Below are 25,674 nucleotides of genomic sequence, written 5' to 3'. Positions count from 1 at the left end.
ATTTCTTTACTTTGATGGAGCTAGGCTAACAGGTTCTCTCATTGTAGGTTTTATATCCAGCTAGGATAAACAAGCTACACACCCTTTGCACATACATTACATTTATAATAGTCTAATCTAATCGAGGTAGGTCAAAATTATAGAGAGCTTCTTTTGAAAGTTTCTTCCAGCTGTTGCTGTTAGTTTTTACTACTTTCTAGCTCCAGCATCAATAGTAACACAACACAACTCCAATCAAAGTCCCAACATGTCTGTTTTCAATTAAATACTGATAATATTACAATTTCTATATACAAGTAAAGATGTCTTTTTGTAATAGTGCAGAGGAATAAACTGTATCACGAGAAAACAAGCTTTGTGATTGTGAACAGCATTTAAAAAAAACAATTGCATGCCCAGCTGTTCTGTTCTTTTTTTATAAGCATAAGATCCTTTTTTTTGTGGAACACAACATAACTAACCAATATACACCTTAATAGCTAATATTAACTTCACCCACTTGTTGGCCTCCTTTTGAACAGTTCCACAGTGGCTCAGCCCTCTGAAATGCCTCCATCTCCGCTGGTGTGGGAATAGCTGCTGTTGCATGTCATCATCTTTCCCAACTGACAAGCTGCTAAACTGGGAACAAGAACACGTGTCTCAGCGTCTTCTATCATCTGTGTAGCATTTCACTGGAGAACGGACTCACAGGTCTGCTGAAATATGAAACAAATGAAGAGAAACCCACTGATAACTGCTTTTGGGGGGTGTATTAGAGGGTTTGGTATGCAAATGAATGACAAAAAAATGCTCTATAGACCAAATGTTTTAAACAAACCCATCTGCTCACTTCCAGATAGTTAAAACTTAATAATTATTGCATCATAATGAAGTACATTTTGTTTTGCTTTACACAGTATATGAATACAAAACCTAAAAGTGATATTTTAAAATTTCTCTAATCACAATATGGTTAATTTCCCATCCAACCACCATATTCTTAAAAATTTAAATTAAAAATAAGTTATTACAGGTATGTCCTCCTGTGTTCCCCTGCCCATGTGGCTATTGTTTTTACTTATGTGACAATTTATTGCCAAAGATGAGGCGCCTCATGTATAAATGATACATAAGCATTAAGATTGTGTGCAAATTTGCGAGATTTGGGATTTATAAAATGTTTCTAATCTGTCTGCACATGATCTACATTATGCTTTGTCATGTCTGAACAGACAATAGAAGACTTAAAAAACAAAAAAGTTTGTTTTAGTTTGTCTAGTGACCAAAAATACATAGATTCCAATTTAAACAGAAGCGACAGTAATTGAATGATGAATAAAATTCAGCATATTAATTGAATTAGTGTATACACAGATCCAGAAATCCAGAAAAATGCCATTCTTGTTTAAATATATGTGAAGTTTAAAATACGTATACACTGTATGCATTAGAACAGGTTGATCTATGTTTGTATTTGCTATTTTGCATATGATTTCAGTGATGACTGTGTGTCAGTGTTTATACATGAGGCTCCATAATATTTGTCATTAAGCTGACCCTGCCCTTTTTTGGTCAGGCATCCCCTGAAAGACTAATAACAGCTTTATTACTGTTTGGAACAATGAAAGTCAGATTAGCATACTGTTGCGCTGAATTTAAATGGAACCTGCTTTGTTGTTTTCTTTGTTTCGATAAATTGTGTTTAGTTGTTCAGTCTTGAAGGTGAAGGCATAAATGCTCACTTGCATATTAAATGAAGAACAATTGGACCTTTCTGTGAATAGGAAAGAAAGGGATCAGACAAAACTGCACCATTACCAAACAGGACAACACAGTTCATGTGACTCCAGAAAGCCTATAGTCAGTTTGTGTACTGACAAAGGGATCAGGAGTAGAACAGGAAATTCTACAATGTTACTCTGCCCCCTCCTTTAGACAGCCATAGCTGTTAACATTCACTTCAATACTAGTGTATGGCCAAACAACCCTTTCAACCTAACTGAATAGTTTTTTAATGAAGGAATGTGTGCTGTTTATTTGTGTGCCTCTTAATTTTATTGCTTGGACAGTTAGGTGACTATTCTCTCTCTCTCACACACTCACACACACACACACACACACACACACACACACACACTCACACTCTCACACACTCTCACACACACCCAAATGGAGCAAATTTGACCCCAAAGAGCATGAAGAAGAGAATGAACTGCACTAAAGTAAAAGTGCAGTCTTTTGGTTTTTTAAAATCTGGGTCTTATTTCTGTGGCGTGGGCCATCCTTTCTGTTTATGAGAACATTTTCCGTTTGATTGTGCAGTATCAAGATTCATTTATTGACTTTTTTACTGACCTTTTGTCACATGTTATCTGTCTCTGGATAAGCGCACCAAGGAAATTCTTCTTTCCCAAACTGTCTGTTCAGATCACCCATTCAGACTTGCAGAGCTACATCCTACTCTGACCTGCTGTCTTACTGTAGTTATGCACATCATTTTCTGTTGGTTCACTTTGGGTGAGTAGTCAATAATTAGCTGGATAAACAGGGGGGTTGTTTCAAACCTATTTGACCACCCCCACCAATGAAAGACAGACAATAAATAAATATGTTCAGTGTTACACAAAGGACAATGAGTACATTATGGGTTCAATTTATTATTTATTATTGCTTCAGTATTAAAAAAAACTAAGGATTTTCAAAATCTTTTAAAAACTTGATGGAACACCAAATCTTCATCTTGACACAATACTACACCACCTATGGCAACCAGATTTTTCCCATATTTGAAGAGATTCCCAAAGGTTGGCTCATTCTGAACATCTTATAACATCATATAATCTTCACAGAGTAGCTGGGTAATGTCAGTCACACGTGGGATCAAGGTCTGTTTGAATCGACACAATATAACTTTAAACCAATTAAGTCAATTTACAGTTTTAAACTGGTGTGTTCAGACAAGTACTCATTTTGTTTGTTCTAATAAATGATAGGAATGATGGACAGCACTTTGAGAATCAGATCCAGAGTGTAAAGAAATCCTCCACAATGCTATGGAACCTTCAAAAAAGAATGTGGCTGTAGTAGCTTACTGCAGGAAAGATCCAGTCTTCCCTTGGAACCTGCTTTTGTAAAACCAGCAAGTCTGTTCTGCTTATCCTTGTTTTGTTATAAGGACAGATGGGAATCATGATGTATGAAGCATACCACGTTAAAGAAGCAGTTAAACCAGCAATATCATATTTGTTCTGTCTACTTGAATATATATTATCACGTACTATTGACCAACTTTTTTTTCATGGATTGCATTCAAGCAGCTCACCATAGGACACAAACAAGTAGCATATGAATGACAATATAAATGATGGCATGGTCTCATCAGTATGGCTTTTTCAAAATGGTAATCTAGTGCTAAAGTGTGCCCTGCTCCTCCACATACATGTACACTGTCTCCAGAAAAAAAAGAGCTTTGAAGTAAATTATTTAATATATTTTTAGAATTGTTTTCTATTCCTGTTCTTGTGTCCAATGGCATGCATTCTTCTCACACCTCAAAGTATTATGTATATATGTTAAATAGATAAGTAAATCTACACACCGACCTAAAAAAAAAACAATACCACTGTATAGAAATTGTATTAGCCTGCACATTTCTAAGGCTGTGAAGTTAATTTTATTTTTAAAATTTGCATACAAATGTATATATTTTCTTGATTTTTACCCTGCAACTAGGATCTGTAGAGGACAACAAATCCTATAATGATTCACAGTCATGTTAACTATATCTTGTGTGTATAGCAGAGTTGTAGATATCTAAGGAGAAGCCTTTCTTTGTTATTGTTGTTAATTATTTTATCACAGCAGCACTGTGTGAATATGTATATAAAGGATTCACCGTGTTGGTCTCTACCTCTTGAGCTCAATAACTTGGCTTTGTTTACCCCCATGTGTTTCTGATTTTAGGTGGGGATGAATTCAAAACACTTGAATGTCTATTCAAGCTTTTATACTGAAATGAGAAAAATATACTGCCCCTCCCTGCACCCCCAGCCCCCACCACATACCTTTCTTTGCACTATTCCAGTGCAAAGCGTTCACCTGAACTTTTTAATCATCAGATGTTTGTATTACAAAGTCCTACCAATAGCCAAGGGTTCCCTGACTGTTAGTCAGTTTTCACTTCTTGATAGGCTAGGATCTTATGGGGAGGGAGAGTCACTGCTTACACCACCATAGTGGCTGTGTTCAAATCTCAGTATTAAAGTTCATTTTTAATACTTTCACAAAACACAGTCTTCTTTGGATATTTTTTTTCAGGCTACTAACAATTACACCAGTGTTTTCCTTTTTTTTTGTATATTGTATTATGTTTGTTGGGGTTCAATGGCATTTAATCGAATCATAATCCACTGATTAAATGACTGAATATGAGTCCTTTTCCAGTTTAGATTTGGCTTTCAACAAGTAACTAAAACACAGATTTCATTTAGACCTGCTTTTAATTAAAATGTTGGTATTTTAAATAGTTTGCTACTAAAAAGAGCAAGAAGAGATAAAAGTTCAATTAACGATTCAGTTGTGGCTCCTGATATTTCCTATCTGAGAACTGTATCCAATATGGAAGAGAGCCCAGCCACAGTAGTACAGATGTTTGTTTATTCAGTTCTAGTGAGCTGCAGGGTGCTTCTATTCAAACTGCATGCTGAGGCTTATTTTGCTTGTTGTAGTAATGTTTTTCTCAAAGTTGACTAAGACTTTGGCAACATGTATACAGTGGCTCAGAGAGTAAATACATCATACATTTAGAAAACCTTAAAAAATAGACGCAACACAAGAATATGAAGAAAACACTGTCACCATTTCTACAATGCATGCTGCATTTAGAAAAAACAAACAATCTGACTAACAAATCCGTACACAGCAGAAATAAACACACGGTAAGCACAGAAACTTTCATGTGACACTAAAAACCAAAACAAAAAATATGTTTAGTCATGTCTAAACAGGAGTAAAGATCTTTTTTCATTGCCTGATTCTCACATTTTTGGAGATATTAGTTATACACCTGGCTTTTGCTCTGGTGTCCTCTATATTGTTATTATGTGGTGTGGTGCAACAGTCCGGAGCTGATGTTCACGCTGTGCAAAGTTCAAAATAGTTTAACTTGAGTGAATACAGCTAATGGCTGCATAAAGACTGCCGCTGTGATTTAAGATGCATGACTATTCTATGGAATTTTTTCAGCTTAACTTTAAAACAAAACCTAAACTGGAAAAGAAAACATGTCTCAGCTGAGGTTTTGTTTTTCAATGCCAAAATTTAGAGTTGCTGTTCCAGCTCTATTTATTTTCTAGTCTAACTATACATTAATAAATGATGAACAAACTGAAATGGTTGTAATTATTATAATATAATTATATTATAGTTTTAGATTTATTTTTTTTTTTTTAGAATTTGAATACAGAAGTATTTTACTAATCACTGCTGCGCCATCAGTTTTTAGTGTCCCCTGGAAACATCTGAGGTTGTATCTTAGTTGTTGTGTACAACCTTTTGTCTTTCGCTATTTGCTTTTGTTTCTTTGTTTCTTAATTGTGTGTTTAATTTATTTGTGATATTTTTGTGTTCTTATTCGGTGTATATGTTGTCTAAATATGAAGTGTTTTCTTCATGTTTCTCCAGTTTATGGAGCTCTCTAGGCCACTGTAATATTGCCCAAAAGTATAAAATTATCTTAAGATAACTGCATGTACAGTAGCCTTCTTACATACTTTGCTGTTGACTTTCCCTGAAATTTGATTTCTGTGACGTGGCCAGTTTTAGGTGGGATAATCCATGCCAACCTATTATAAAAATTGTAGTGTTGTTTTTTGTTTGTTTGTTTAAATCAGATTATTACTTACCCATTCAACAAGGACTACTCTGAAAGAAGAGGTAACAGAAAAGACACATCCTGTGGGTGTCTATTGGAAACTGAATGGGAATTTTCTCAGGAATGAGCAGCGAGCAGTGGTACAAGCTGTCACTCTTCCTCCCCATCGCCTGTATGTGTAGATATATTAGTTTCCTATATGTTTTATTTTGTGTTGGAATGAAGTACTTGAATCAAATGATGCTCATTTTGGAAAATTGTAGAGTAATAACTGACAAATTTATGTGAGATTAACCACAACTTGGCAACTACTGAATTATATGGATTCCTATAATTTGCTGTTCCTAAACAATGTTTGTATATTTGATGTTTTAATCAGATGCATTGTAATTTGAATAAAAGTTGCAGTATATATAGTACATAGACGTATCTATTATACTCTGCGTTCAAGCACTGTAAATCAAAGTAAAGGAAAAGGTATCAGTTATCAGTTGTCATTTTCAAAACTTAGGTCTACCCAAAAGGTTCCATCTGGAGAATAATGGTGAAATTAAATGTGACATTTAAAGAATGCCTTGTTGTTCATACCTCTCTTGGAGTTAAAAAACAGAAGATGTATACAGCACACAGACCACACTTGATGAAAAATTTTGATTCAAAAATGTATATGTTGACAGGAAATAGTAAAAAAAAAAAAACATTTAATCTGAATACATACAGGTGTATGTACACAACAATGCCTCATATTATATAAACGGAAAGATATTTCATAATTTACATCATGAAGTATATTAAGATTTTCACCCAAAATATGAAACATAATCTTTATTATAATTGGCAAAACATCAGACTATAAAAAAGCAGGTCATGTTATGTCATCGATTTGGAGGAGTCCCAGAGCACAGATTCACAGTGACTTATTAAAAAAAATAAGCAAAAAAGAAAAGATCAACTCTGTTTAGTGTAAAATCATTTGTTTCTCAAAACCTGAGCTCCACATCTGTTGATGACTCAGTCGTTCACATCCATTACAAGAACCAAAAGAGGCATCTGAAAAACACAAAACATGGAGAAAATGGTAATTCAGTCACGATAGAAGGCTATACAAACTAGAATGCCCAGTCAAGATCAACAGCTGACAGTATATAGACAGTATCTATTTCACTTAATTTCTTTCTTTTTGTTTTCCTATACTAATTGTCTATGTAACATTCCATCAACCTGCCCAGGGACTACAGGTGGAAATTAGCAATCTGCTAGAACCTGGCACAATGCATATTCTCTTGTTTTAGATTAATGTGCACTGTCCCTGTCTTGAAATAAATAAATTACAATTACAAATTATAGCCTACTTAGATAGCTCATATGGCACCACGGTGGTGCAGTGTTAGCACTGTCACCTCACAGCAAGGTTTGAACGTCGGCTGGGGCCTTGTGTAAAGAGACATGTTCTTCTCATGTCTGTGTGGGTTCTCTTTGAGTACTCTTGGCTTCCTCCCACAGTGTAAAGACATTAAACTTAACAGGTTAATTGTTGACAATAACCTGTTATGTATCCTGTGATGAACTGGCAACTTGTCCAGGGTGTACCCTGCCTCTCGCCCTAAGTCAGCTGGGATAGGCTCCAGGCTCATTAAGTGCCTCGCAGTATTTACAAAGTGCTGAGTTCTTTTGGACACTTGCTGATAAGCTCTTTGTGGTTTGGCATTTATTGCATTTCAGGCAGAAAGTTTAACATCCAATCACTGTAATCCTGTTAAATAAATCAGACAATGTACAGGCAATTTATGATATGCCTGCAGTTGTGATCTTGACCAGTCTAAAATCCAGAAAAGGGCGTTTGCATAGAATGTCTTTGTGCATACACAGAGTTTCAGTTGTGAATCTATAGTTACATGAATCAGGATCAAGAAAAATATACTTCCCCTGTCATGAATAATAGAATCAAACCTGTGTGGTTAAAGTTCCTGCGTGGTCCAGAACACAGCTGAGTCGAAACCACAGCCAGCCTCAGTCCAGTGGGAGACAGTCTGCTGTCTGCCATCCCAGAGTGTACATATGTCATGGAATAACAGTGGAGAGATGCCTAACTGCAGCAAAACAACAGAAAGTAGTTAAAGGCCAGTCCTGGTACAGTATCTCTAGTTGTATGAACACGCTGACATGGCTGCACATACTCTACCTGTCTGTAGAAGTCTCTTCCTGATATAGATATAGAAATGAGGATGACTTTATCACCACTCTGTCTAATTTTTTTGACAATGTCCTCATGTTCCATAGACTCTATCGGTTCTCCATTGACAGCAAGTAGCAGGTCTCCATCCTCCATGCCTGCCACATCAGCTGGACTCCCCACATCCACCTCCCTCAGCACATGAACTAGGTCACAGTAGGTTTGGACAGGAAAGAATACAAGACATGGGGTCAAACCAACACAGGTCCCATTGTTGCTAAGCCTTTGAAACATTTCAGCCGTGATAAGATGTTATGTGCTGGTTGCTTTGACATGAATAAAGCCTGGTACTAGATTAAGACTTAGCTAATGTTAGCTCGGCGTGTTGTGGGCGATGAAACTGGGCTTAGGGGCCTGATGACATAATGACAGAGGTGAAAAGATGAAAGAAGACATTAATGGAGGAAACCAAGAAGAGAAGGGGGCGCTGGTGAGCAGCTAATGGAGTAGGACGCATGGTTAGAATCTCCTGCAGACTTTGTTTTAAATCCATGGTAATCGGCCCTTTCTTTTAAATATTTTTTGAGCCACAGTGAGTTTATACACTAGGTTTACCAACTTACTAGTTTTGACCGAGTCAATAGGCAAAACCTCGGGAGCTCCACGGAACCTCGGGAAAAAAAAACACAGCAAGACCCCCGAGCCCAGGCCACAAGCCTCGGCTTCACTTTCCGACCCCGCCTCCCCGCCTGAAACCAGCGTGACCGACCTGGACGCGCTGAAACTCGAGGTATTAACATCGTTGAGACAGGACATTGCGGCTATTTTCAAAAGCGAACTACGAGCAACATTGGGCGATGACTTGGCCACAATAAGAGCTGACCTACAATCAGTGAAAACACAATTTGAGAATGATAAAGCTGCTATGAAGGTCGAGCTAGCCACACTCAAAGGCACGGTGGGAGACATTGAGCTGTCACTCTCTGGCTGCACACACGATGTTGTTGAGATGAACACCAAGCTTACAAGTTTAGTAACTCAGGTTTCCAAACTGGAAAGTAAATGCGAGGAGCTTAAATCTAGGTCACGTCGGAAAATGGCAACCGATACCTCTGCCGTCACTGCCCTGCTGAAGGAGGCTTTCAAGCTGGATAAAGAAGCACTACTAGACCGTGCGCACAGAATCACTCAGCCCAAGCCGCGACCGGGTGAGAGACCACGTCCCATCATCGCCAGGTTCCACTACTACGGCGACTGTGCGGATATTCTGCGGCGCGCCAGAGAGGGTCAAGAGGTTTCTGTTGGTGATATGAGGATCTCCGTCTTCCCTGACCATACTGCCAAGGTGGCTCGGGCCCGGGCAGTCTTTAACGATGTTCGGAAGCAGCTGCGCGGGATGGAGGGGGTGCGATATGGACTATTCTTCCCGGCTCGTCTTCGGATCAGTCATAACGGGGTAGTTAAGGACTTTATTTCAGCCGAGGACGCCATGGCCTACATCAAGAGGATGAACACTGCCTGATGTATCCATTCATTACGGTGCAGTACTCTCTCTTAGGGCCTTAGAGCTCTATGCCAGTGGTTTACTTGTTAATAATATTAGCCTGCCGTTATTTGTTTACACTTGAAGTTTTATACCCGAGTTGAATGATATGTTTGTTATTAATGACTCTTTTTGCATATACAAACATTTTGTTTATATGCACCACGTACTGAAAGAGATGGTGTGTTGCACTGATAATATACTCGAACCTTAAACAAGCTAGGGTACACTAAGCTGCAATGTTTTGCAAATCTCTGCATTGTTCACTTCATATACATTATTATGTCTTACAGGTTAGACTATATACCGCCCTGGCTCTTCACAGTTATCTTTGGAGATTTTTTCTTTTCATTCACACATAAATGTGTTCTGGTAACTTAAATCCCAGCACTTCTGGCAGGGCCAGCCAATTCGTTTTCTCAGTTGGAATGTACGTGGCATGGGCAATCCTGAAAAAAGGTCTATGGTTTTAGCCACTTAAAACGGCTTAATTCTGACATAATTTTTCTGCAAGAGACCCATCTTAGACTTAAAGATAACTGCAGGCTCCGATCCCCCTGGATGGGGCAGACTTACCACTCTAATTTCAATTCTAAAGCTAGGGGGGTTGCTATTATGTTAACAAAAGGATTCAGTTTCAATCTACTGGTGTAATTTCGGATAAAGACGGCAGATATATTATAGTTGCAGGTACACTTATGCAAACAAGAGTGGTATTAGTTAACGTTTATGCGCCAAACTTTGATGATGTCAATTTCTCTAATAGATTACTTGGTAATATACCCCATACAAGCATTTGTTGATTTTTGGAGATGACCTCAATTGTGTGTTTGACCCTGGATTGGATCGCTCTAGTCCACGCTCTATACCCCTGTTGGACATGGCCAAGTCTTTTTTTGACTTTATGACCCATAATGGTTTGGTTGACCCTTGGAGATCCCGCAATCCCTCAGCAAAGAAGTTCTCTTTCTTTTCCCCAGTACATCAGTCATATTCGAGAATAGACCATTTTTTGTGGATAACAGATTTAATTTGTGTGTTGTTACCTCTAATTACTCACCTATCTTAATATCTGATCATGCCCCATTGCATCTAGATATTCAGTTCTCAAAGTATAAACCTACCCCTTCTCCCTGGAGGTTTAACTCTGTATTATTGGCAGACAATGCATTTTGTGAATTCATCTCGAAGTCTATTGATGACTTCCTGTCTTTTAACCAAAATGAATCCACCTCTAATTCATTACTCTGGGAGTCGCTCAAAGCTTTTCTTAGAGGGCAGATAATTTCATTCTCTGCCCACTCTAACAAAAAACAAAATGCCAGACTTATAGAGTTGACATCTGCGATTGGTGACCTTGATCAGGAATGTGCCTCCAACCCTACTCCAGAACTACTTAAGAAGTGTTTAAACCTTAAAGCAGAGTTCGATCTTATCTCCACCAGAAGGGCTGAGCGTATGTTATTACAAACCTGTGGTATTTATATTGAACATAGTGATAAAGCCAGCCGACTATTAGTACACCAGTTAAAACATCAGTCCACCTCGCATCTTATACCTCAAATTAATAATGACTCTAATGTTATCGTTACTGATCCTCTTGCAATTAATAAAACATTTCAATCTTTTTATTCCTCCTTGTACAGATCTGAATTTCCCACTGACACTATTGAAATGAATGATTTTCTGGCTAATCCTCAGACCCCCACTATTAAACCTGACCAAGTAAAAGAATTGGACACTCCACTTTCCCTTGTAGAGTTAAAATCATCTATCAAAGCAATGCAGTCCAATAAGGCCCCTGGTCCTGACGGACTCCCGATTTAGTTATTTAAGAAATTTGCTGATAAACTGTTGCCTTTGCTTTTGTCAATGTTTAATGAATCTTTGGAAAACGGCTTGTTACCACCCACTTTGACCCAAGCTTCAATTGTCCTTCTTTTAAAAAGTGAAAAAGACCCCACATTGTGTAGCTCTTACAGACCCCTCTCCTTACTTAATGCCGATGTGAAGATTCTGGCTAAAGCTGTTGCCATTCGGCTAGAGAATATCTTGCCCTGTATTATCGCTGAGGAGCAAACAGGATTTATTAGGGGACGCCACATATTTTTTAATACCCTTACTCTTTTGAATATAATTTACTCCAACCAGTCAGACAGTTTACCTGAGGCTGTGGTCTCAATGGATGCAGAAAAAGCGTTTGATAGGGTTGAGTGGGAATATTTGTTTGCAGTCCTGAAAAAATGTGGCTTTGGAGATACATTTTTTTAGCTGGGTGAGATTACTGTACACTTCACCACAAACCAGTGTTCATACAAATGACGTTTGCTCGGACTACTTTGTGCTGGAACACGGGACACGCCAGGGCTGTCCTCTATCGCCTTCCCTCTTTGCTTTAGCTATCGAGCCATTGGCTATTTCATTAAGGACCTCTACTTCATTGAGAGGTGTTATCCGCAATGGTGTTGAGTACCGTTTATCTTTGTACGCTGATGACTTGTTGCTTTATGTTACGGATCCTGTATCCTGTCTTCCAGGTGTCCTGTCTATTTTGGATAAGTTTAGCTCATTTTCGGGATACAAGCTAAATTTCAACAAAAGTGAATGTTTTCCTATCAATGCAGCTGGTTCACTACTCCAACAAACTGACTTGCCTTTTAAGGTCACTCTCTCTGGTTTCAAGTATCTTGGTATTTATGTGACTCGTACTTTTCCTGGTCTTTTTTCTGCCAATTTTACTCCACTCATAGCTAAAGTAAAATCCGATTTTCAGAGATGGAATAGTCTGCCCCTCTCTTTGATAGGTAGGATTAATGTTCTTAAAATGAACATCCTACCAAAATTTTCAATCCCTTTATTTTTACCTAAACATTTTTTTGATTCTTTGAATAAAATGTTCTTGCTCTTTTTATTTGGGGTGCGGGGTCTCCGAGGGTCCGCAGATCGCTACTGCAGAGGTGCAAGTTTAGTGGTGGTCTTGCTCTACCGAACTTTCAATTTTGTCACACCGCGGTGAGGTCAAGCTGGGGTTTTGTTATGTCTTGTCATTTCCTGTTTTATTTTGAAAGTTAACTCTCCTCTCGTTTCAGGTCACTTGCCCTTCCTCATGTGTCACCGGTCTGATTGTCTTCCCCGCCCTGATTGTTTCCACCTGTTCCCCATTACCCTGTGTATATATTGTCTGCGTCTCCCTTTGTCTTGTGCCAAAGTGTTTCGTCCTTCGTAGCGTGCACCAAAGCCTTTTTTCCACAGTCCATAGCCACAGCTCCTTAGCTCAAGTATCTTTTTGTTTTCTTCCTCGAATGAGTGATTTTCTGTTGTAATTCCTAGTCTAGCCTTTTGTTATTTTGTATCTAGTCTAGTGTGTTTTCAGCCTCGTTTTTGAGCGCCTTAAGTTGATGTTTCATAGCCTTTTTGCTTTTCCTCTTTATGAGTGATTTTGATTTCGTTAATCTTTAATACTATTAGTCCTAGCTTTATTGTTCCTCGTTGAGAGTGATTTTGATTTTGTTATTTAGCGTAGTTCAGAGTTTTTCCTCCTTGGAGTGATTTTTGTTTCCTTTAGTTTAGGGCCTTTTCATAGCCTCACTCAGTCGAGGATTTGCCCCGTCCTGAATAAAACAGCTTACTGCCTAACTCTGCATCTGAGTCCTCATTTGAGTCCCGGCCTGACAAATTTTATTATTGGGCTACACACACCCATAAAATACGTTGTTGGTTCGATTGTCCACACTTAATTTGGTGCAAACTGGAAGATCAGTCTTGTTCCAACTCATCCTCCCTACCTGCCCTTGTATACTCGTCTCTTCCAGTCAAAGTCTCAATGTACATTAAAAACCCAGTTGTTCTTAATACTTTAAAGATTTGGTTTCAGTTCAGGAAATACTTTAAATTTCTCGGGGCATCCCTTCAGAGTCCATTGTATAGTAATCACCTGTTTCCCCCCTCACACATGGAATCTGCTTTCTCTATATGGCACAGAAAAGGTATACACTGTCTCCTGGATATGTGTTCAGATGGTAATTTCAATAGTTCAGACATTTTGTTTTTAAATCCTTTCCTGCTTTTCCCTCTCTACCCCCTCGTCAGTCATGGGAAGATTTACTTACATTTAAGCTACCAAGTAGAGGGATTATTTCGGTACTGTATAATCGTACCCTGGACCTCGGAGATCACTCCACCCTAAAGACGAGGGCCGCTTGGGAAGAGGAGATAGGTCTTCAAATTGATGAAGATTGGTGGGGTGGGGTTGTGAATAGGTGAGGCGCTGTTTCATCCTGTGCACGTCTGGCACTTATCCAGTTTAAGGTTATACATAGGGTTCATTTTTCCAAATCAAAGTTGTCTGGAATCTGCCCAGAAATAGAGTACAAATGTGATCGTTGTTCAAATTCACAGTGCAATTTGAGCCACATGTTTTTCTCTTGCCCACGCCTGCATAACTATTGGTCCAGTTATTTTAACATAATATCCACCATAATGCAAATTGATATACAGCCCTGTCCATTTATTGCTATCTTTGGCACTCCTGTTAAACTAAATTTGGCCCAAAGAGAAATTATAAATTTCACCTCTTTAATTGCTAAATGCCGCCTCCTCCTTCAATGGAAATCTCCTAACGCTCCCTCTGTATCACAGTGGCTTAAAGACACCATGCTCTTCCTTAAACTTGAGAAGATTAAATACACGATGAGAGGGTGTACTGATAAGTTCTTCTGCAAATGGCAACCTTTTATTTCATACTTTAAGGACTTGCAGGTCCTGCCAGATTAAGTGCTGCTCTGTAGAATGCTGTGTGATCCCTACTTGTGCCAGGATGGAAGATGGAATTTATGTGCATGTGTTTTTTGTTGTTGCTTTGTTTGGCTGTTTTGTCTCTGTTCACCTTGTTTTAGGGGGGAAAAAATGTAAAAAACTGGAAAATTGTATTGCATAGCTGTAAGTTGTCAATTTATATTTGTTTTTCCAATAAATACATTTTGCAAAAAAAAAAAAAAAAAAAAGAAAGAAAGAAGAGAAGTGTTCCTGATGAACACAGCAGTTCCTGTCAACAGTGTGTGGATGCTGTTTGCTGTTTGTTATGGTTAAGGGCACTGGGGTGAACGACTACTTTACCTGTTTGCTGAGTGTGTTCAGGTTACTGTAACTGCACCTGTGGTAGATATGTACTGTATAGCACCACTTCCTACCACTGTCCTGTTCACCAGCCTGAGCCTACTTTATTTCTGAATACTGGAAGCACATTTTAATTGTAAATGCTTATTTTATATACTATAAAATAGTTTTGTAATTCCTTTCATCTAAACACAATAACTCAGTTTATTTACTCTGTCTTCCAGATTTTTTTTTAGTCTGACATATTTCCCAGGTTGTAGTTAGGGTTAGGGGTTTGACCCATTTTGTCTCATTTTGACCCATTCAGCTAATATGTATAGCTCTGTAAATAAGAAAAAAAAAGAATAATAAAACATTATACACTTAATGTTAGCTTGTTCATGAGTTTCACAGACTGTGTTTTTTGCAGGATACACAGCAACCTGTAAAATGTGACCAACGGAGCATTGGAGCATTCACTTTTTTGTGCCCCTCTCCTTGTGTTCGTTGTGTTGTCTGTCTTGGACATGGACTCAACCCATGAATCCTCACAACTCCACAAAGCATTTCATGGCACAATACATCATGGGGTAGTTGTGTACAAAATAAGAGCTGTTTTTTTATCACCTTGACAACTAGGGGAGGCCGTCTAACTGTTACTGAGTAGTTAGTAGGGAGTGTTTGCTAAATATTTGAGTGATCAGTTAAAAGATAAACTAGCCACCAGGTAATTTCCCTAGCCATCTGGATCAACAACTGCCACAGAGACAAATAGAACATAGCAACTGTCCTCAAACCCTGACCACTGGCCACCCGCCAGCACCCATGATAGATTATATTTTTTGCATTAAAAACACAGTAAGAACATACGGGGAGTATCTAGTAAGTATCTCAGATGTGTGTTTTGTAGTCCCTCTTCTGAACTTTGTAGTTTTACCACAGATCAGATCATCAGTATGTCTGGACAACATTTTGACATTCTCCAGGGACCCCTCTGTGCATGTCTACCATGTTTGCCATTGAAAACAAACTAAAAAATGTGAGTTGTATGCCTCCTACTGTAAGTTTCCTAGGCTGCATCATTGACAGTAGACAGGTACGGACTGACATCAAGGACTTTATTTGGGTTGGGACACCACTCTCCAAACTCACCTCCACCCCCTTTCCGCTAGACCCCCAAGGCAGAGGAAGCCTTCCAAAAGTTAAAGGCACTTTTCACATCTGCACACTATCCAATCCAGCCAGAACCCTAACACCAATTCATCATGGAGGTGGATGCAACTGATACTGAGGTAGGATCTGTATTATCTCAACATCTTGGTCTAGATTTGTAACTTCACCCATCTACTTACTTACTCCAGGTGCCTAACACCAGCCGAAGGCCACTACGATATGGTAAACATGGAGTTGCTTTTGTGAAATCTTATTTGATGTGGATGCTATAAAATAAATGACTGCCTGTCCCCTGACATTTAGAACTTTATATATCACTGCTGATTGGTAAATAAATGTGATGATTTAATGATAATTGTGGTGGCTATCTTACTTGTTCTTTTTCTTGTTCTTCATTTCTTTGTTTATAACCACTCTAATAAATGACAGGAGACCGTTTACGCATAACTCTGGCTGGCCGCGGACACAGACGTGTGACCCGGTGTCATGGTAAAACGACCGTGTCGCTCCGCCATTTCTTTATTAACAAAAACATGAGACACACCCTCTCACTTCCTGCTTCCTACGGAAGCCACATAAGCCCAAAACACCTGTGGCTCAAACCCATTCAAACACACGGAAACCTCCTCCCGTCCAGCCCAACTGAACACAAAACACAAATAATAAATGGCGCTTACAATAATGGTGTATGCTAATGATGCGATTGTATGTTATGTCATCATGTGTTTCTTTTTATAGATGAGATTGCTGTCATGTATCCATCAGTGTATCTCTCACCTGTCCGTTGAGTGCCTGCCAGCTTCTCTTGTCTCAGCAGGAAGCCGTATCCATTGCGTCCTTTAACCAGATGCATGGTCTTGGCTGTATGTGGGAGGCTGCAACATTCTGCCACCACAGGCAGGATGGGCATTTTCCTCCTGACATAGCAACACTCACTTTCTCTGTCAATGACAAGCACTGTAACTGAGTCCCCACTCTTCTTCACCTGACAAGCAAAGACACAGGAATTACATCCATATTCAGTCTAATGTATGAAACAAGTTAGATCTGACTGAGGAAACTGGATTCATACAGTTCTGCTGAGAATGGAGTGTGTGAGCGTTGACACCATGATTCCGTTGATCCAGATCAGTCTGTCTCCATTGCAGACACCAGCTTTCTCTGCTGGACTGTCAGTCACTGTGCTCACAACATATTGGCCTTTCTGCCCTGGTAACACATCAATGTTATCATGATCATAATCATCAGCCCAGCGTGGTATAAAACTGTTGTACTTTGTAACAAGATAAACTAGAGTAACAAGAGTTTATCTACAGAAGATCATACTACCTATTTGACATAATAATTGACATTTTTGATGGTAAAATTGATAATTTGTGGTTTCAGGGGGAATTACTGTAAATGCTGGGATTTCTGGCTGACCAAGCACTCAAAGTGCTTTTACAGCACTTTTACACATTCCCACACGTATGGCAAAGGCTGCCATTCAAGGTGCCAACTGCTCGTCATGAGCAATGCAGTGCTTCATATCCAAAGTGCTCACATTCGTACTGGTTGTGTTTCTTGTGAAATAGTTAAAGGGTGCAGAATCTGTGTGTAGAACAGCGGTGTGTTGGTACCTTTCACTGAGATGATGGACATTCCCAGGCCATGCTCTGGGTGTCTGCTGATATGACACAGTCTGGGTCTGGACCAGCGGTCTCCTTTGGAGGCCTTGGCCAGCATTTGCATGTTCACACCAATAGACACAGCCTGGAGAACAGAGACACCATGAATCAGAGGGAGAAAAAAATAACAGAAAAACTCACATACTAATATTAAAGAATTGTGTCTGTCCAACCAAACTGTGCAACGTATGTGTAGCCATGATACACTTACAGGTGTTTCCACCTAATCTAACTCTTTATCAGTTACAGGTTCACTTTACAACAAAGTGGTATTGCAATTGAAAAGAATGATGTGAATTAAACATCAGTCAACACTTGACGCAGGAAATGGCAGTTTAATTATACACTTATACACTTATCATGATGCCGCTTAAAATTTCTGGCTCATCTAGGTGACCCCAGGACACAACTTCTCTATGTCCACAAATAGTTAATAGTCTACAAACTAGGCAATGTGTTTATACATTTAGTGGTTCAACAATGTTATCTGACGCTGTAGAGGTTAAGTTCTGTACCTATGTTATGTCTATGGAGTGAGATAATCCTATCCTCTGACCAAGGAGTGAAGTCAGTGTCCTCATAACAATCTAAGATTTAACAGTGTCCCTACAGTAACTTGACCCTGTGTAACCCTGTATATGTCATGCTAGAACAGAAAATCCCCTTACACTTGTCTTTCACTGATCAGTGACACTTTTTACTAGGTACAAGTAAAACCAGTAGGTTATGCTATAATGTTAATATAATCCCCACTGTTGATCTTTAGCCCAATGTAAAGTACCCATAGTTGAGTGAGTAATTAACATTAACATTGTGATTTTCACAATGTGTGAACAATAGAAAGAAATAGAACATCGAAATTAGAATATATAATAAATAAAAAACAAAAGTGTTACTTTCATATTTTCCAGTTGGGAAGAGGAGGCTTCAGCCTTACGGCAATTAAGCCCACTTGACGTAAGGCCTCAACATCAGAGAGACGGGAAATGGTGGTGGAGGAGGTGCGCTGTCAGGAGGAGGCAGAAAGAAGCACAAAGGCTGTCTCTCTTGCCAAGCAGGGACAATGGATGATGTGGGAAGTCCTGGAGAGGAGAAAGCTCAGCTGGAGGGAGCTCTGTGAGGCAAGCAACATCAGCTTCATCATCAGAGCCACCTATGATGTGCTCCTATCTCCAAAAAACCTCCATCAGTGGTATGGGTGAGGACCCAACCTGTGCCCTCTGCCCAACTCCAGCAACTCTCAAACACATCTTGACCTGATGTAAGACCAGCTTCACACAAGGCTGCTACACCTGGAGGCACAACCAGTTCCTCAAGAGTCTGGCAGCAGCTCTTGAGAGCAAGAGGAATACCACTAATTCCTTGCCCCTGAGAGCAACCAGTTCCATCACAGCCACAACCTTCATTCAAGAGGGACAGGAAAAGCCCAACCACCCCCATACCAAACCAGAAGCTGGACAGCTAGCCATGGTCCGGGACTGGAAAATGCTAGTTGATTTTGGCCAGCAACTAATCTTTCCACCTGAGATTGCAGCCACCACCCTTAGGCCAGACTTGGTACTCTGGTCCCCTTCACTGAAGTACGTTTACATCACAGAGCTCACAGCCCCATGGGAGAGTTTAACAGAAGAGCCTATGTGCGCAAGAAACAGTGCTACACAGAACTGGCAGCAGATGCTCAACAACGAGGATGGAAAGCAAAAGTCTATCCGGTTGAAGTGGGATGCAGAGGTTTTGTGGCTTCTTCCACCATCAGGCTGCTGAAAGACCTTGGGATCCCTGGACAGGCTCTGCGACAGACAATTAGATCAGTCTCTGAAGTGGCTGAAAGAAGCAGCCAGTGGATATGGATCAAGCGGAAAGAGCATCAACAGGGCCTGCTCACTAAGCCCCCATCCCCCAGGGGGTGAACAAGGTATGCAGTCAGCTCTAGGCTTGACTCAGGGAAGAGGACACCCCTTGCCTTGCATAGTCCCATGGGCTGTGGCATTTAAACAACCAGGCAATTCACATGATTGGGCATAGGACACAAGCTAGCCTGTAGCTCACCCTGTAGCTGGCCACCTTTGATGAGAGTGTATAGTGTTGAAAGGCCAAAACACCCTCTGATTCAAAGATGATGTGTCCCAAAATTTACATCTGTCCCACGTTTGAGATACAGCTCTCACGCCACTCTCAACATCAAGGCAAACCTCATGTGCATACCATCCACAGGCACAAAGGACAGTTTACCATCACGTCCCGTGTTTCATGATTCGTACATTTACCTGTAGCCTGTTGTTTTGACACTAATGCTACCTCATTTTAATGGACATTTTTTCAAAATGTATATTTTAATGTACGAAGGGCACCAGTGTAAAAGCAAGCAGGGTTATGCTGTGTAATAAGAATATTGTTACACTGTTGCTGCATACTGGCAGCATAACTACTGTGCCTGAATGCATCATGTGTAGACACTAACAGATCTTTGAAGCTGCTACTGCTCTGCTAAAGTGCTACTCACATTGACAGTGTTAGAATAAGTATACAAACCATGAACCATAAATCCATTAATCATGGCTGCATTCCATTGAGGTAGTCCAGTCACAGTGCACTGAAAAAAGGACTGACCCATTGTTGAGGTTATTGTTTCATATTTTCCTGCCCTCCAAGACAAGACAGCATGTAACTTTTAAAACCAGCCTATTATCCTCACTGTAGAATGGACGATAGTGTTAATCCTAATAAAGTACCTGTTCATACTCCTCTCTCCTCAACACCAGGACAAACAGGTGTAAGCCACATGACTGGATCTTCCTCACCACCTGTCAGGTAATTACAGAGACACAAATAATTCAATAAAAAAACTATTTCTTTAATATTTATGGCCAACCCAAATTACTACAATAACTCAGGCTTTTGTGAAGAATTCATGCCCTGGACTTGTGAGCAGATATTAATCCCTTTTTTCACCTTTCACAGGTCCTGAGAATTAGGCTCAGGTTAAGATAAGGAGAGAAGGCCACACTCTTTCATCATTCAGCTAACCACACAGAGCCATGTGCTTTGACATTTTGACTTTCTTAATAACAACAGACAAGCATTTTTACATTTGTGTCCACAGTGTTTGTGTGTTTGTATATTTGGTATGGTGCACAGAAAAATCTTTTTGTTTTCTAAGCACATAAATTATATGGTAAATGGACTGAACTTATATCACGCCTTTCTAGTCTTCCGACCATTTAAAGCAGTTTTACAGTATGTATCTCATTCACCCATTCACACACATTCATACACTGATGGCATTGGCTGCCATGCAAAGCGCCAACTGCTCATTGGTTTGAGGAGCTAACCATTCATACACAGTCACACACTGTGTATGGCACAGCCTTCAGGAGCAATTTGGGGTTCAGTATCTTGCACTTCGACACGCAGACTGGAGAGGAACTGGGGATCGACCCGGCGATCTTCTAATTGGTGGACGACCCACTCTACCGCTGAGCCACAGCCATACATCCCTTTTCAGTAACTGCTTATCTTTATCAGGGTCGCAGGGGGCTGGAGCCTATCCCAGCTGACATTGAGCCAGAGGCGGCATCCACCCTGGACTGGTTGCATAAATTATATTTTGTGGAAAATATTCATACTCAGACAATGACAATCTATCTGCATGTTGGACTTTATCCATGTCATCTGTCTCAGTTTAAGATGGTGACCACTATTCATTGATTGTGTCCAACAAGCTAAAAATTTCAGCCATTTACAAAATTTCTATACTATATGACATAAACAGCTGCTCTATCTTCATCACATCTGACCTTGAAACCTCTGGGAAAACACCATCACAGTCTGTAGAGGAGACTACCAAAAATCACAAACCTTGTTAAAGTCCATGTTATTTACATATTCCTCATTGACTTCAAGCACTCTGTCTCCATCTCTCAGGCCGCTGTGCTCTGCAGGACTCCATGGCTCCACATCTATGATTTCAAAACTCTGGCTACTCTGGTCCATCTGCAGGTGGAAGCCAAAGCCCTGTCCCTCCAGACGCTTCAGATGGCATAGTTTGGGCATTGGGCTCTTATTAGACTCTGCACACATGGTTAAGAAAAAGAATCAACACTGTGGGGACACATGATTTAGAAGGAGTTCTGAAAGGCTGTGTATGTAAAGACATCAGTATCAAACCTCACCAGGATCATCATTGATGACCAGAGCTGGATTATCAATCCCTTCCTTGGGATTGAAGGTAAAACTGATGAAGGAGAAACAGAGAGTCAGTGTGTGTGTGTTTTTTCCATCCACTGATCATTGCTGCTGATCATTCAAAGTGTGCTACTTCTATATATTATTATGTTATCTGATAAAAATATACTGAGTGGTTTGGATTTAGTTCACTGTGTCATCTTTATATCATTTCCATCAAATGTGACCTGTATCATCAAAATCTTATGACAAAGCAGTCTGAAGCCTTTAACTACATTCATACTGGATGATTCAGCAGTGCAGCAGAGGATTCCAAATGTCTGGAAACAACCCCTCCCCCAACCCCAATCATAGTTGCAAATATTGTACGACAACAATGAATATTGAAACATATCTGAAATTTAAAATCATCTAATGTCAACATTCTTGTCACCTGATAGCGTTGGTAAAGAAAATTATTATTTATTATTATTATTATTATTATTATTATTAAGTAATTAATAAGTAATAATCAATGATAATAACTATTTAAATATCACTTTTCAAAATAGTTGTGTTAAACTGAGAATCTATTTTGAGATGATCTGTCCTGCGTGTTTGACCTCACAGTTCAGCTTTTATCTGCTATAGTATTATGAAAGTTCATCACTGCATGGCAATGAACACAACACAGTTTTTCTGGAGACTGTTGGGTAGAGAATAGTTCCAATGGAAACTGTTGACAGTGTGTGAATTATCCAGAGTAATAGACTTTTGTTAATGTCATGTGCCACTGCTGGGAGAAGCACCAACTACATGCCTACATGTCACCTTCACTGTGGTGGAGGCAAAAATCAGAGACAGTTGCATATCTCAAACCCAGCGCAAATCAAACCTACCAAACTATCTGGATATGGATTTGATACATTTTATAAACTGGTATTAATGTGTAGTATTTGGGATTTGTATGGAATGTCTAAAACACTGTGCTGATCCTTTAACAAGCAGCAGCTTTCTGTTTAATGGGAGATGTATTTATGGTGTGTCTACAGCTGAACTTACCGTGGAAATTCCATCGCATCCTAGCAGCCTGTGGGACTGACAGAGTCACAATGAGATACCTGTAACTTCTTACAGCCACAGACAGATGTAGTCTGCCATCTGCATCACAAAGACTCAAACATTTTTAAGGTAAGTTAAGTAGTGTTTAGTCCCATTTCTTTTTTCAAAATGTATGTAATATCAAATACCACCTCTCATCATAGGCAGATTGGCTGCTGTGTTTGGCCCATTTGGCTCAAAGTCACACTCAGAGTCACACTCAGAGTAATTCATTTAAAATGTGACCAGAGAATGAAAGTTACTGAATAACTCATCTGGGAAAAAAACAACAACATTGCATTTTTCTCCAAAGTAATTTTAGTACAAAGAGAGGTTTTTCCTTCTGACAGAATTATGACAGAACACACAAAACTTGCCCCCCCCCCCATCACTGGTCTCACCACAGTTTTTTGTACACCTTTCCTTTCATTTTAGCTGAAACTCTTCTATCACACATCACACCTGACACTTTTCTCCACCCGTTCCAACCTGCCTGCACACGCTTCTTCACCTCTTTTCCACACTCTCCATTGCTCTGGACTGTTGTCCCTAAATACTTAAAATGCTCCACCTTCTTTATCTCTTCTCCCTGTAACCTCACTCTTCCACTTGCGTCCCTCTCATTCACACACATGTACTCAGTCTTGCTGCGGCTAACCTTCATTCCTCTCCTTTCCAGGGCGAACCTCCACCTCTCTAGCTTCTCCTCCACCCTGTTCCCTGCTCTCACTACAGATCACAATGTCATCTGCAAACATCATAGTCCATGGAGATTCCTGTCTAACCTCGTCTGTCAGCCTGTCCATCACCATAGTGAACAAGAAGGGGCTCAGAGCTGATCCCTGATGCAGTCCCACCTCCACCTTGAACTCCTCTGTCACACCTACAGCACACCTCACCACTGTCTTACAGCCCTCATACATGTCCTGCACCGCTCTAACATACTTCTCTGTCACTCCAGACTTCCTCATACAATACCACAGTTCCTCTCTGGGCACCCTGTCACAAGCTTTCTCCAGATCTACAAAGACAGTGCAGCTCCCTCTGACCTTCTCTGTACTTCTCTATCAACATCCTCAAGAACTAAACTTCTTCCCTGGAGTTTCTGTGCTCTGTCGTCCAGCAGGGTCTCGTGGATCGTGGCTGCTGCTGTGATCCTGCACGACGTCCACTACACATATTATTACTGTCATTATTACCGGTAGTTTATGATTTGCTGCTGCTGCTATCTGACTATCACAGGTTCCACTGCTACTTTTATCATTTATTGTAATTCATTGTCATTTCATCATTCATTGTAATTGTACAATATGTTTGTGTTGATTTGTTCTGTACATGTGACATCCATTGCACGTCGTCGTAAACATGTCCATGATAAATGGTACATGTATTCATATCACGTCTCTCTGTTCTACTGACCACTTAAAGCCTTTTTACATTTGTCACATTCACCCATACACACACACACACACACACACACACACACACACACACACACACACACACACATACTGCAGTAATGGTGCAGTGTTGAATTCAAAACAGACACATAACATAGCATCTATAGAACACAACAGATCCAAACTAAAATTTCAACAGTCAAACCATCAAAAGAACCAGCAGACACAAAGACTTTGCCTTCAAATACAGCACAGGAGCATCGTCACTTACCATGAAGAGTTCTGAGTTCTGAACACTTTAGCAGCACAGAAGGTGACATTTGAATAGTCAAATCATAGTTCAGTTATATATGAAGCAGAGAGAGAACGAGCCTACCTGTGGAGGATCTCATGGAGTCCTGAACCTTTGTGTACCTGCTCAGACTGTGGACGGAGACAAGGTTCACAGCGCGCACGCACGTACACGCGCGCACACGCACACAAACAATAAAACAATAAAAGACTCCTTCAGCTGGTGAGATGGGGACTTGTCGGTTAAACATTTACTCAGTGTGTGCTTAGTGTGACACAACAGACCATGACCACAACTTGAAATCATCGTTTACTCACTCGTGTCACCAGTGACAAGGTGTCACTTAATTTCACTTGCTGATAATGTGTACATCATGTACAATTTGGTTTATACAAGAGGTTTTTAAAATACACTGCCTGTCCAAAAAAAAAGTCACACACTAATACACTAATATTCCGTTGGACTGCCTTTAGATTTGCATACAGCACGCATTTGCTGTGGTATTGTTTTGAAAGCTTCTGCAATGTCACAACATTTATTTCCATCCAGAGTTGCATTAATTTCCCGCCAAGATATATATATACATTGATAATAGATTCTCAGTGGGGCTGGGCCTGGACCGGCCAATCCATGTGTGAAAAAATTTTTTTATTAAAAAATTACACTTTTCATGCAGAGCAGGTCTAGACCGTACTATTTATAATATTATTTACAGAGACCAACAATTCCACAATGAGCAAGCATTTGGCGACGGTGGTGAGGAAAAACTTCCTTTTAACTGGCAGAAACCTCAGACAGACCCAAGCTCATTGGTAGACAGTCATCCCCCATGACCGATTCGTTGGAGACATAATGTTGCTGAACCTAGACCTGACCCACTGCAGCAACCACAGATCATGACACTGCCCCCACAGGCTTGTACAGTAGGTACTAGGCCTGATGGGTGCATCACTTTATCTGCCTCTCTCCTTACCCTGATGCGCCCATCACTCTGGAACATGGTAAATCTAGATTAATCAGACAACGAGCTTCTTCTCATTGCTCCAGAGTCTTTATGCCAGTCTATCTTTACGCTTCTTAGCAAATTAAAGCCCTTTTCTGATTATCCTCACTGATCAGTGGTTCTCTTATGGCTACACAGCTGCTTAGTCCCAATCACATGAGTGATTATTTTCTCTATTAAATATATCGAGTTTCATTACAAGAACACGTC

General features: G+C 40.0%; 2 protein-coding genes across 5 annotated transcripts in view; one reads left to right on the top strand and one right to left on the bottom strand.

Moving 5' to 3' along the window:
* nlk2 (nemo-like kinase, type 2) overlaps positions 1 to 6,268 on the top strand; it is a 37,170-nt gene extending 30,902 nt beyond the window's left edge. Inside the window, exon 11 of the mRNA XM_019254400.2 lies at positions 522 to 6,268. Coding sequence (XP_019109945.1) covers positions 522 to 576 — 55 coding nt within the window. The 3' untranslated portion in view covers positions 577 to 6,268. The remainder of the gene's footprint in view (positions 1 to 521) is intronic.
* On the bottom strand, positions 6,062 to 25,674 carry LOC104938269 (Na(+)/H(+) exchange regulatory cofactor NHE-RF3). Of its 4 annotated transcripts, none has more exons than XM_027280091.1 (11): positions 24,546 to 25,674; positions 22,731 to 22,766; positions 21,677 to 21,738; positions 21,363 to 21,574; positions 20,237 to 20,308; positions 17,457 to 17,589; positions 16,910 to 17,046; positions 16,615 to 16,822; positions 8,037 to 8,233; positions 7,805 to 7,940; positions 6,062 to 6,904 (listed from the first exon to the last, which is right to left on the bottom strand). In XM_027280091.1, exons 2-11 carry the CDS (start codon positions 22,742 to 22,744, stop codon positions 6,813 to 6,815), a joined length of 1,263 nt encoding a protein of 420 aa, XP_027135892.1. In that variant the 5' UTR covers positions 22,745 to 22,766; positions 24,546 to 25,674; the 3' UTR covers positions 6,062 to 6,812. The 4 variants fall into 4 exon arrangements, with proteins under 4 accessions (XP_027135892.1, XP_027135893.1, XP_019109941.1 ...); XM_027280092.1 differs by having other exon boundaries at positions 22,731 to 22,758; XM_019254396.2 differs by lacking the exon at positions 24,546 to 25,674 and having other exon boundaries at positions 22,731 to 23,203.

Source organism: Larimichthys crocea, chromosome VII, assembly GCF_000972845.2.
Source record: "Larimichthys crocea isolate SSNF chromosome VII, L_crocea_2.0, whole genome shotgun sequence".
NCBI classification, from domain to species: domain Eukaryota; kingdom Metazoa; phylum Chordata; class Actinopteri; family Sciaenidae; genus Larimichthys; species Larimichthys crocea.
The sequence above is the reverse complement of the archived record's forward strand: the minus strand, read 5'-3'. Positions and strand labels throughout refer to the sequence as shown.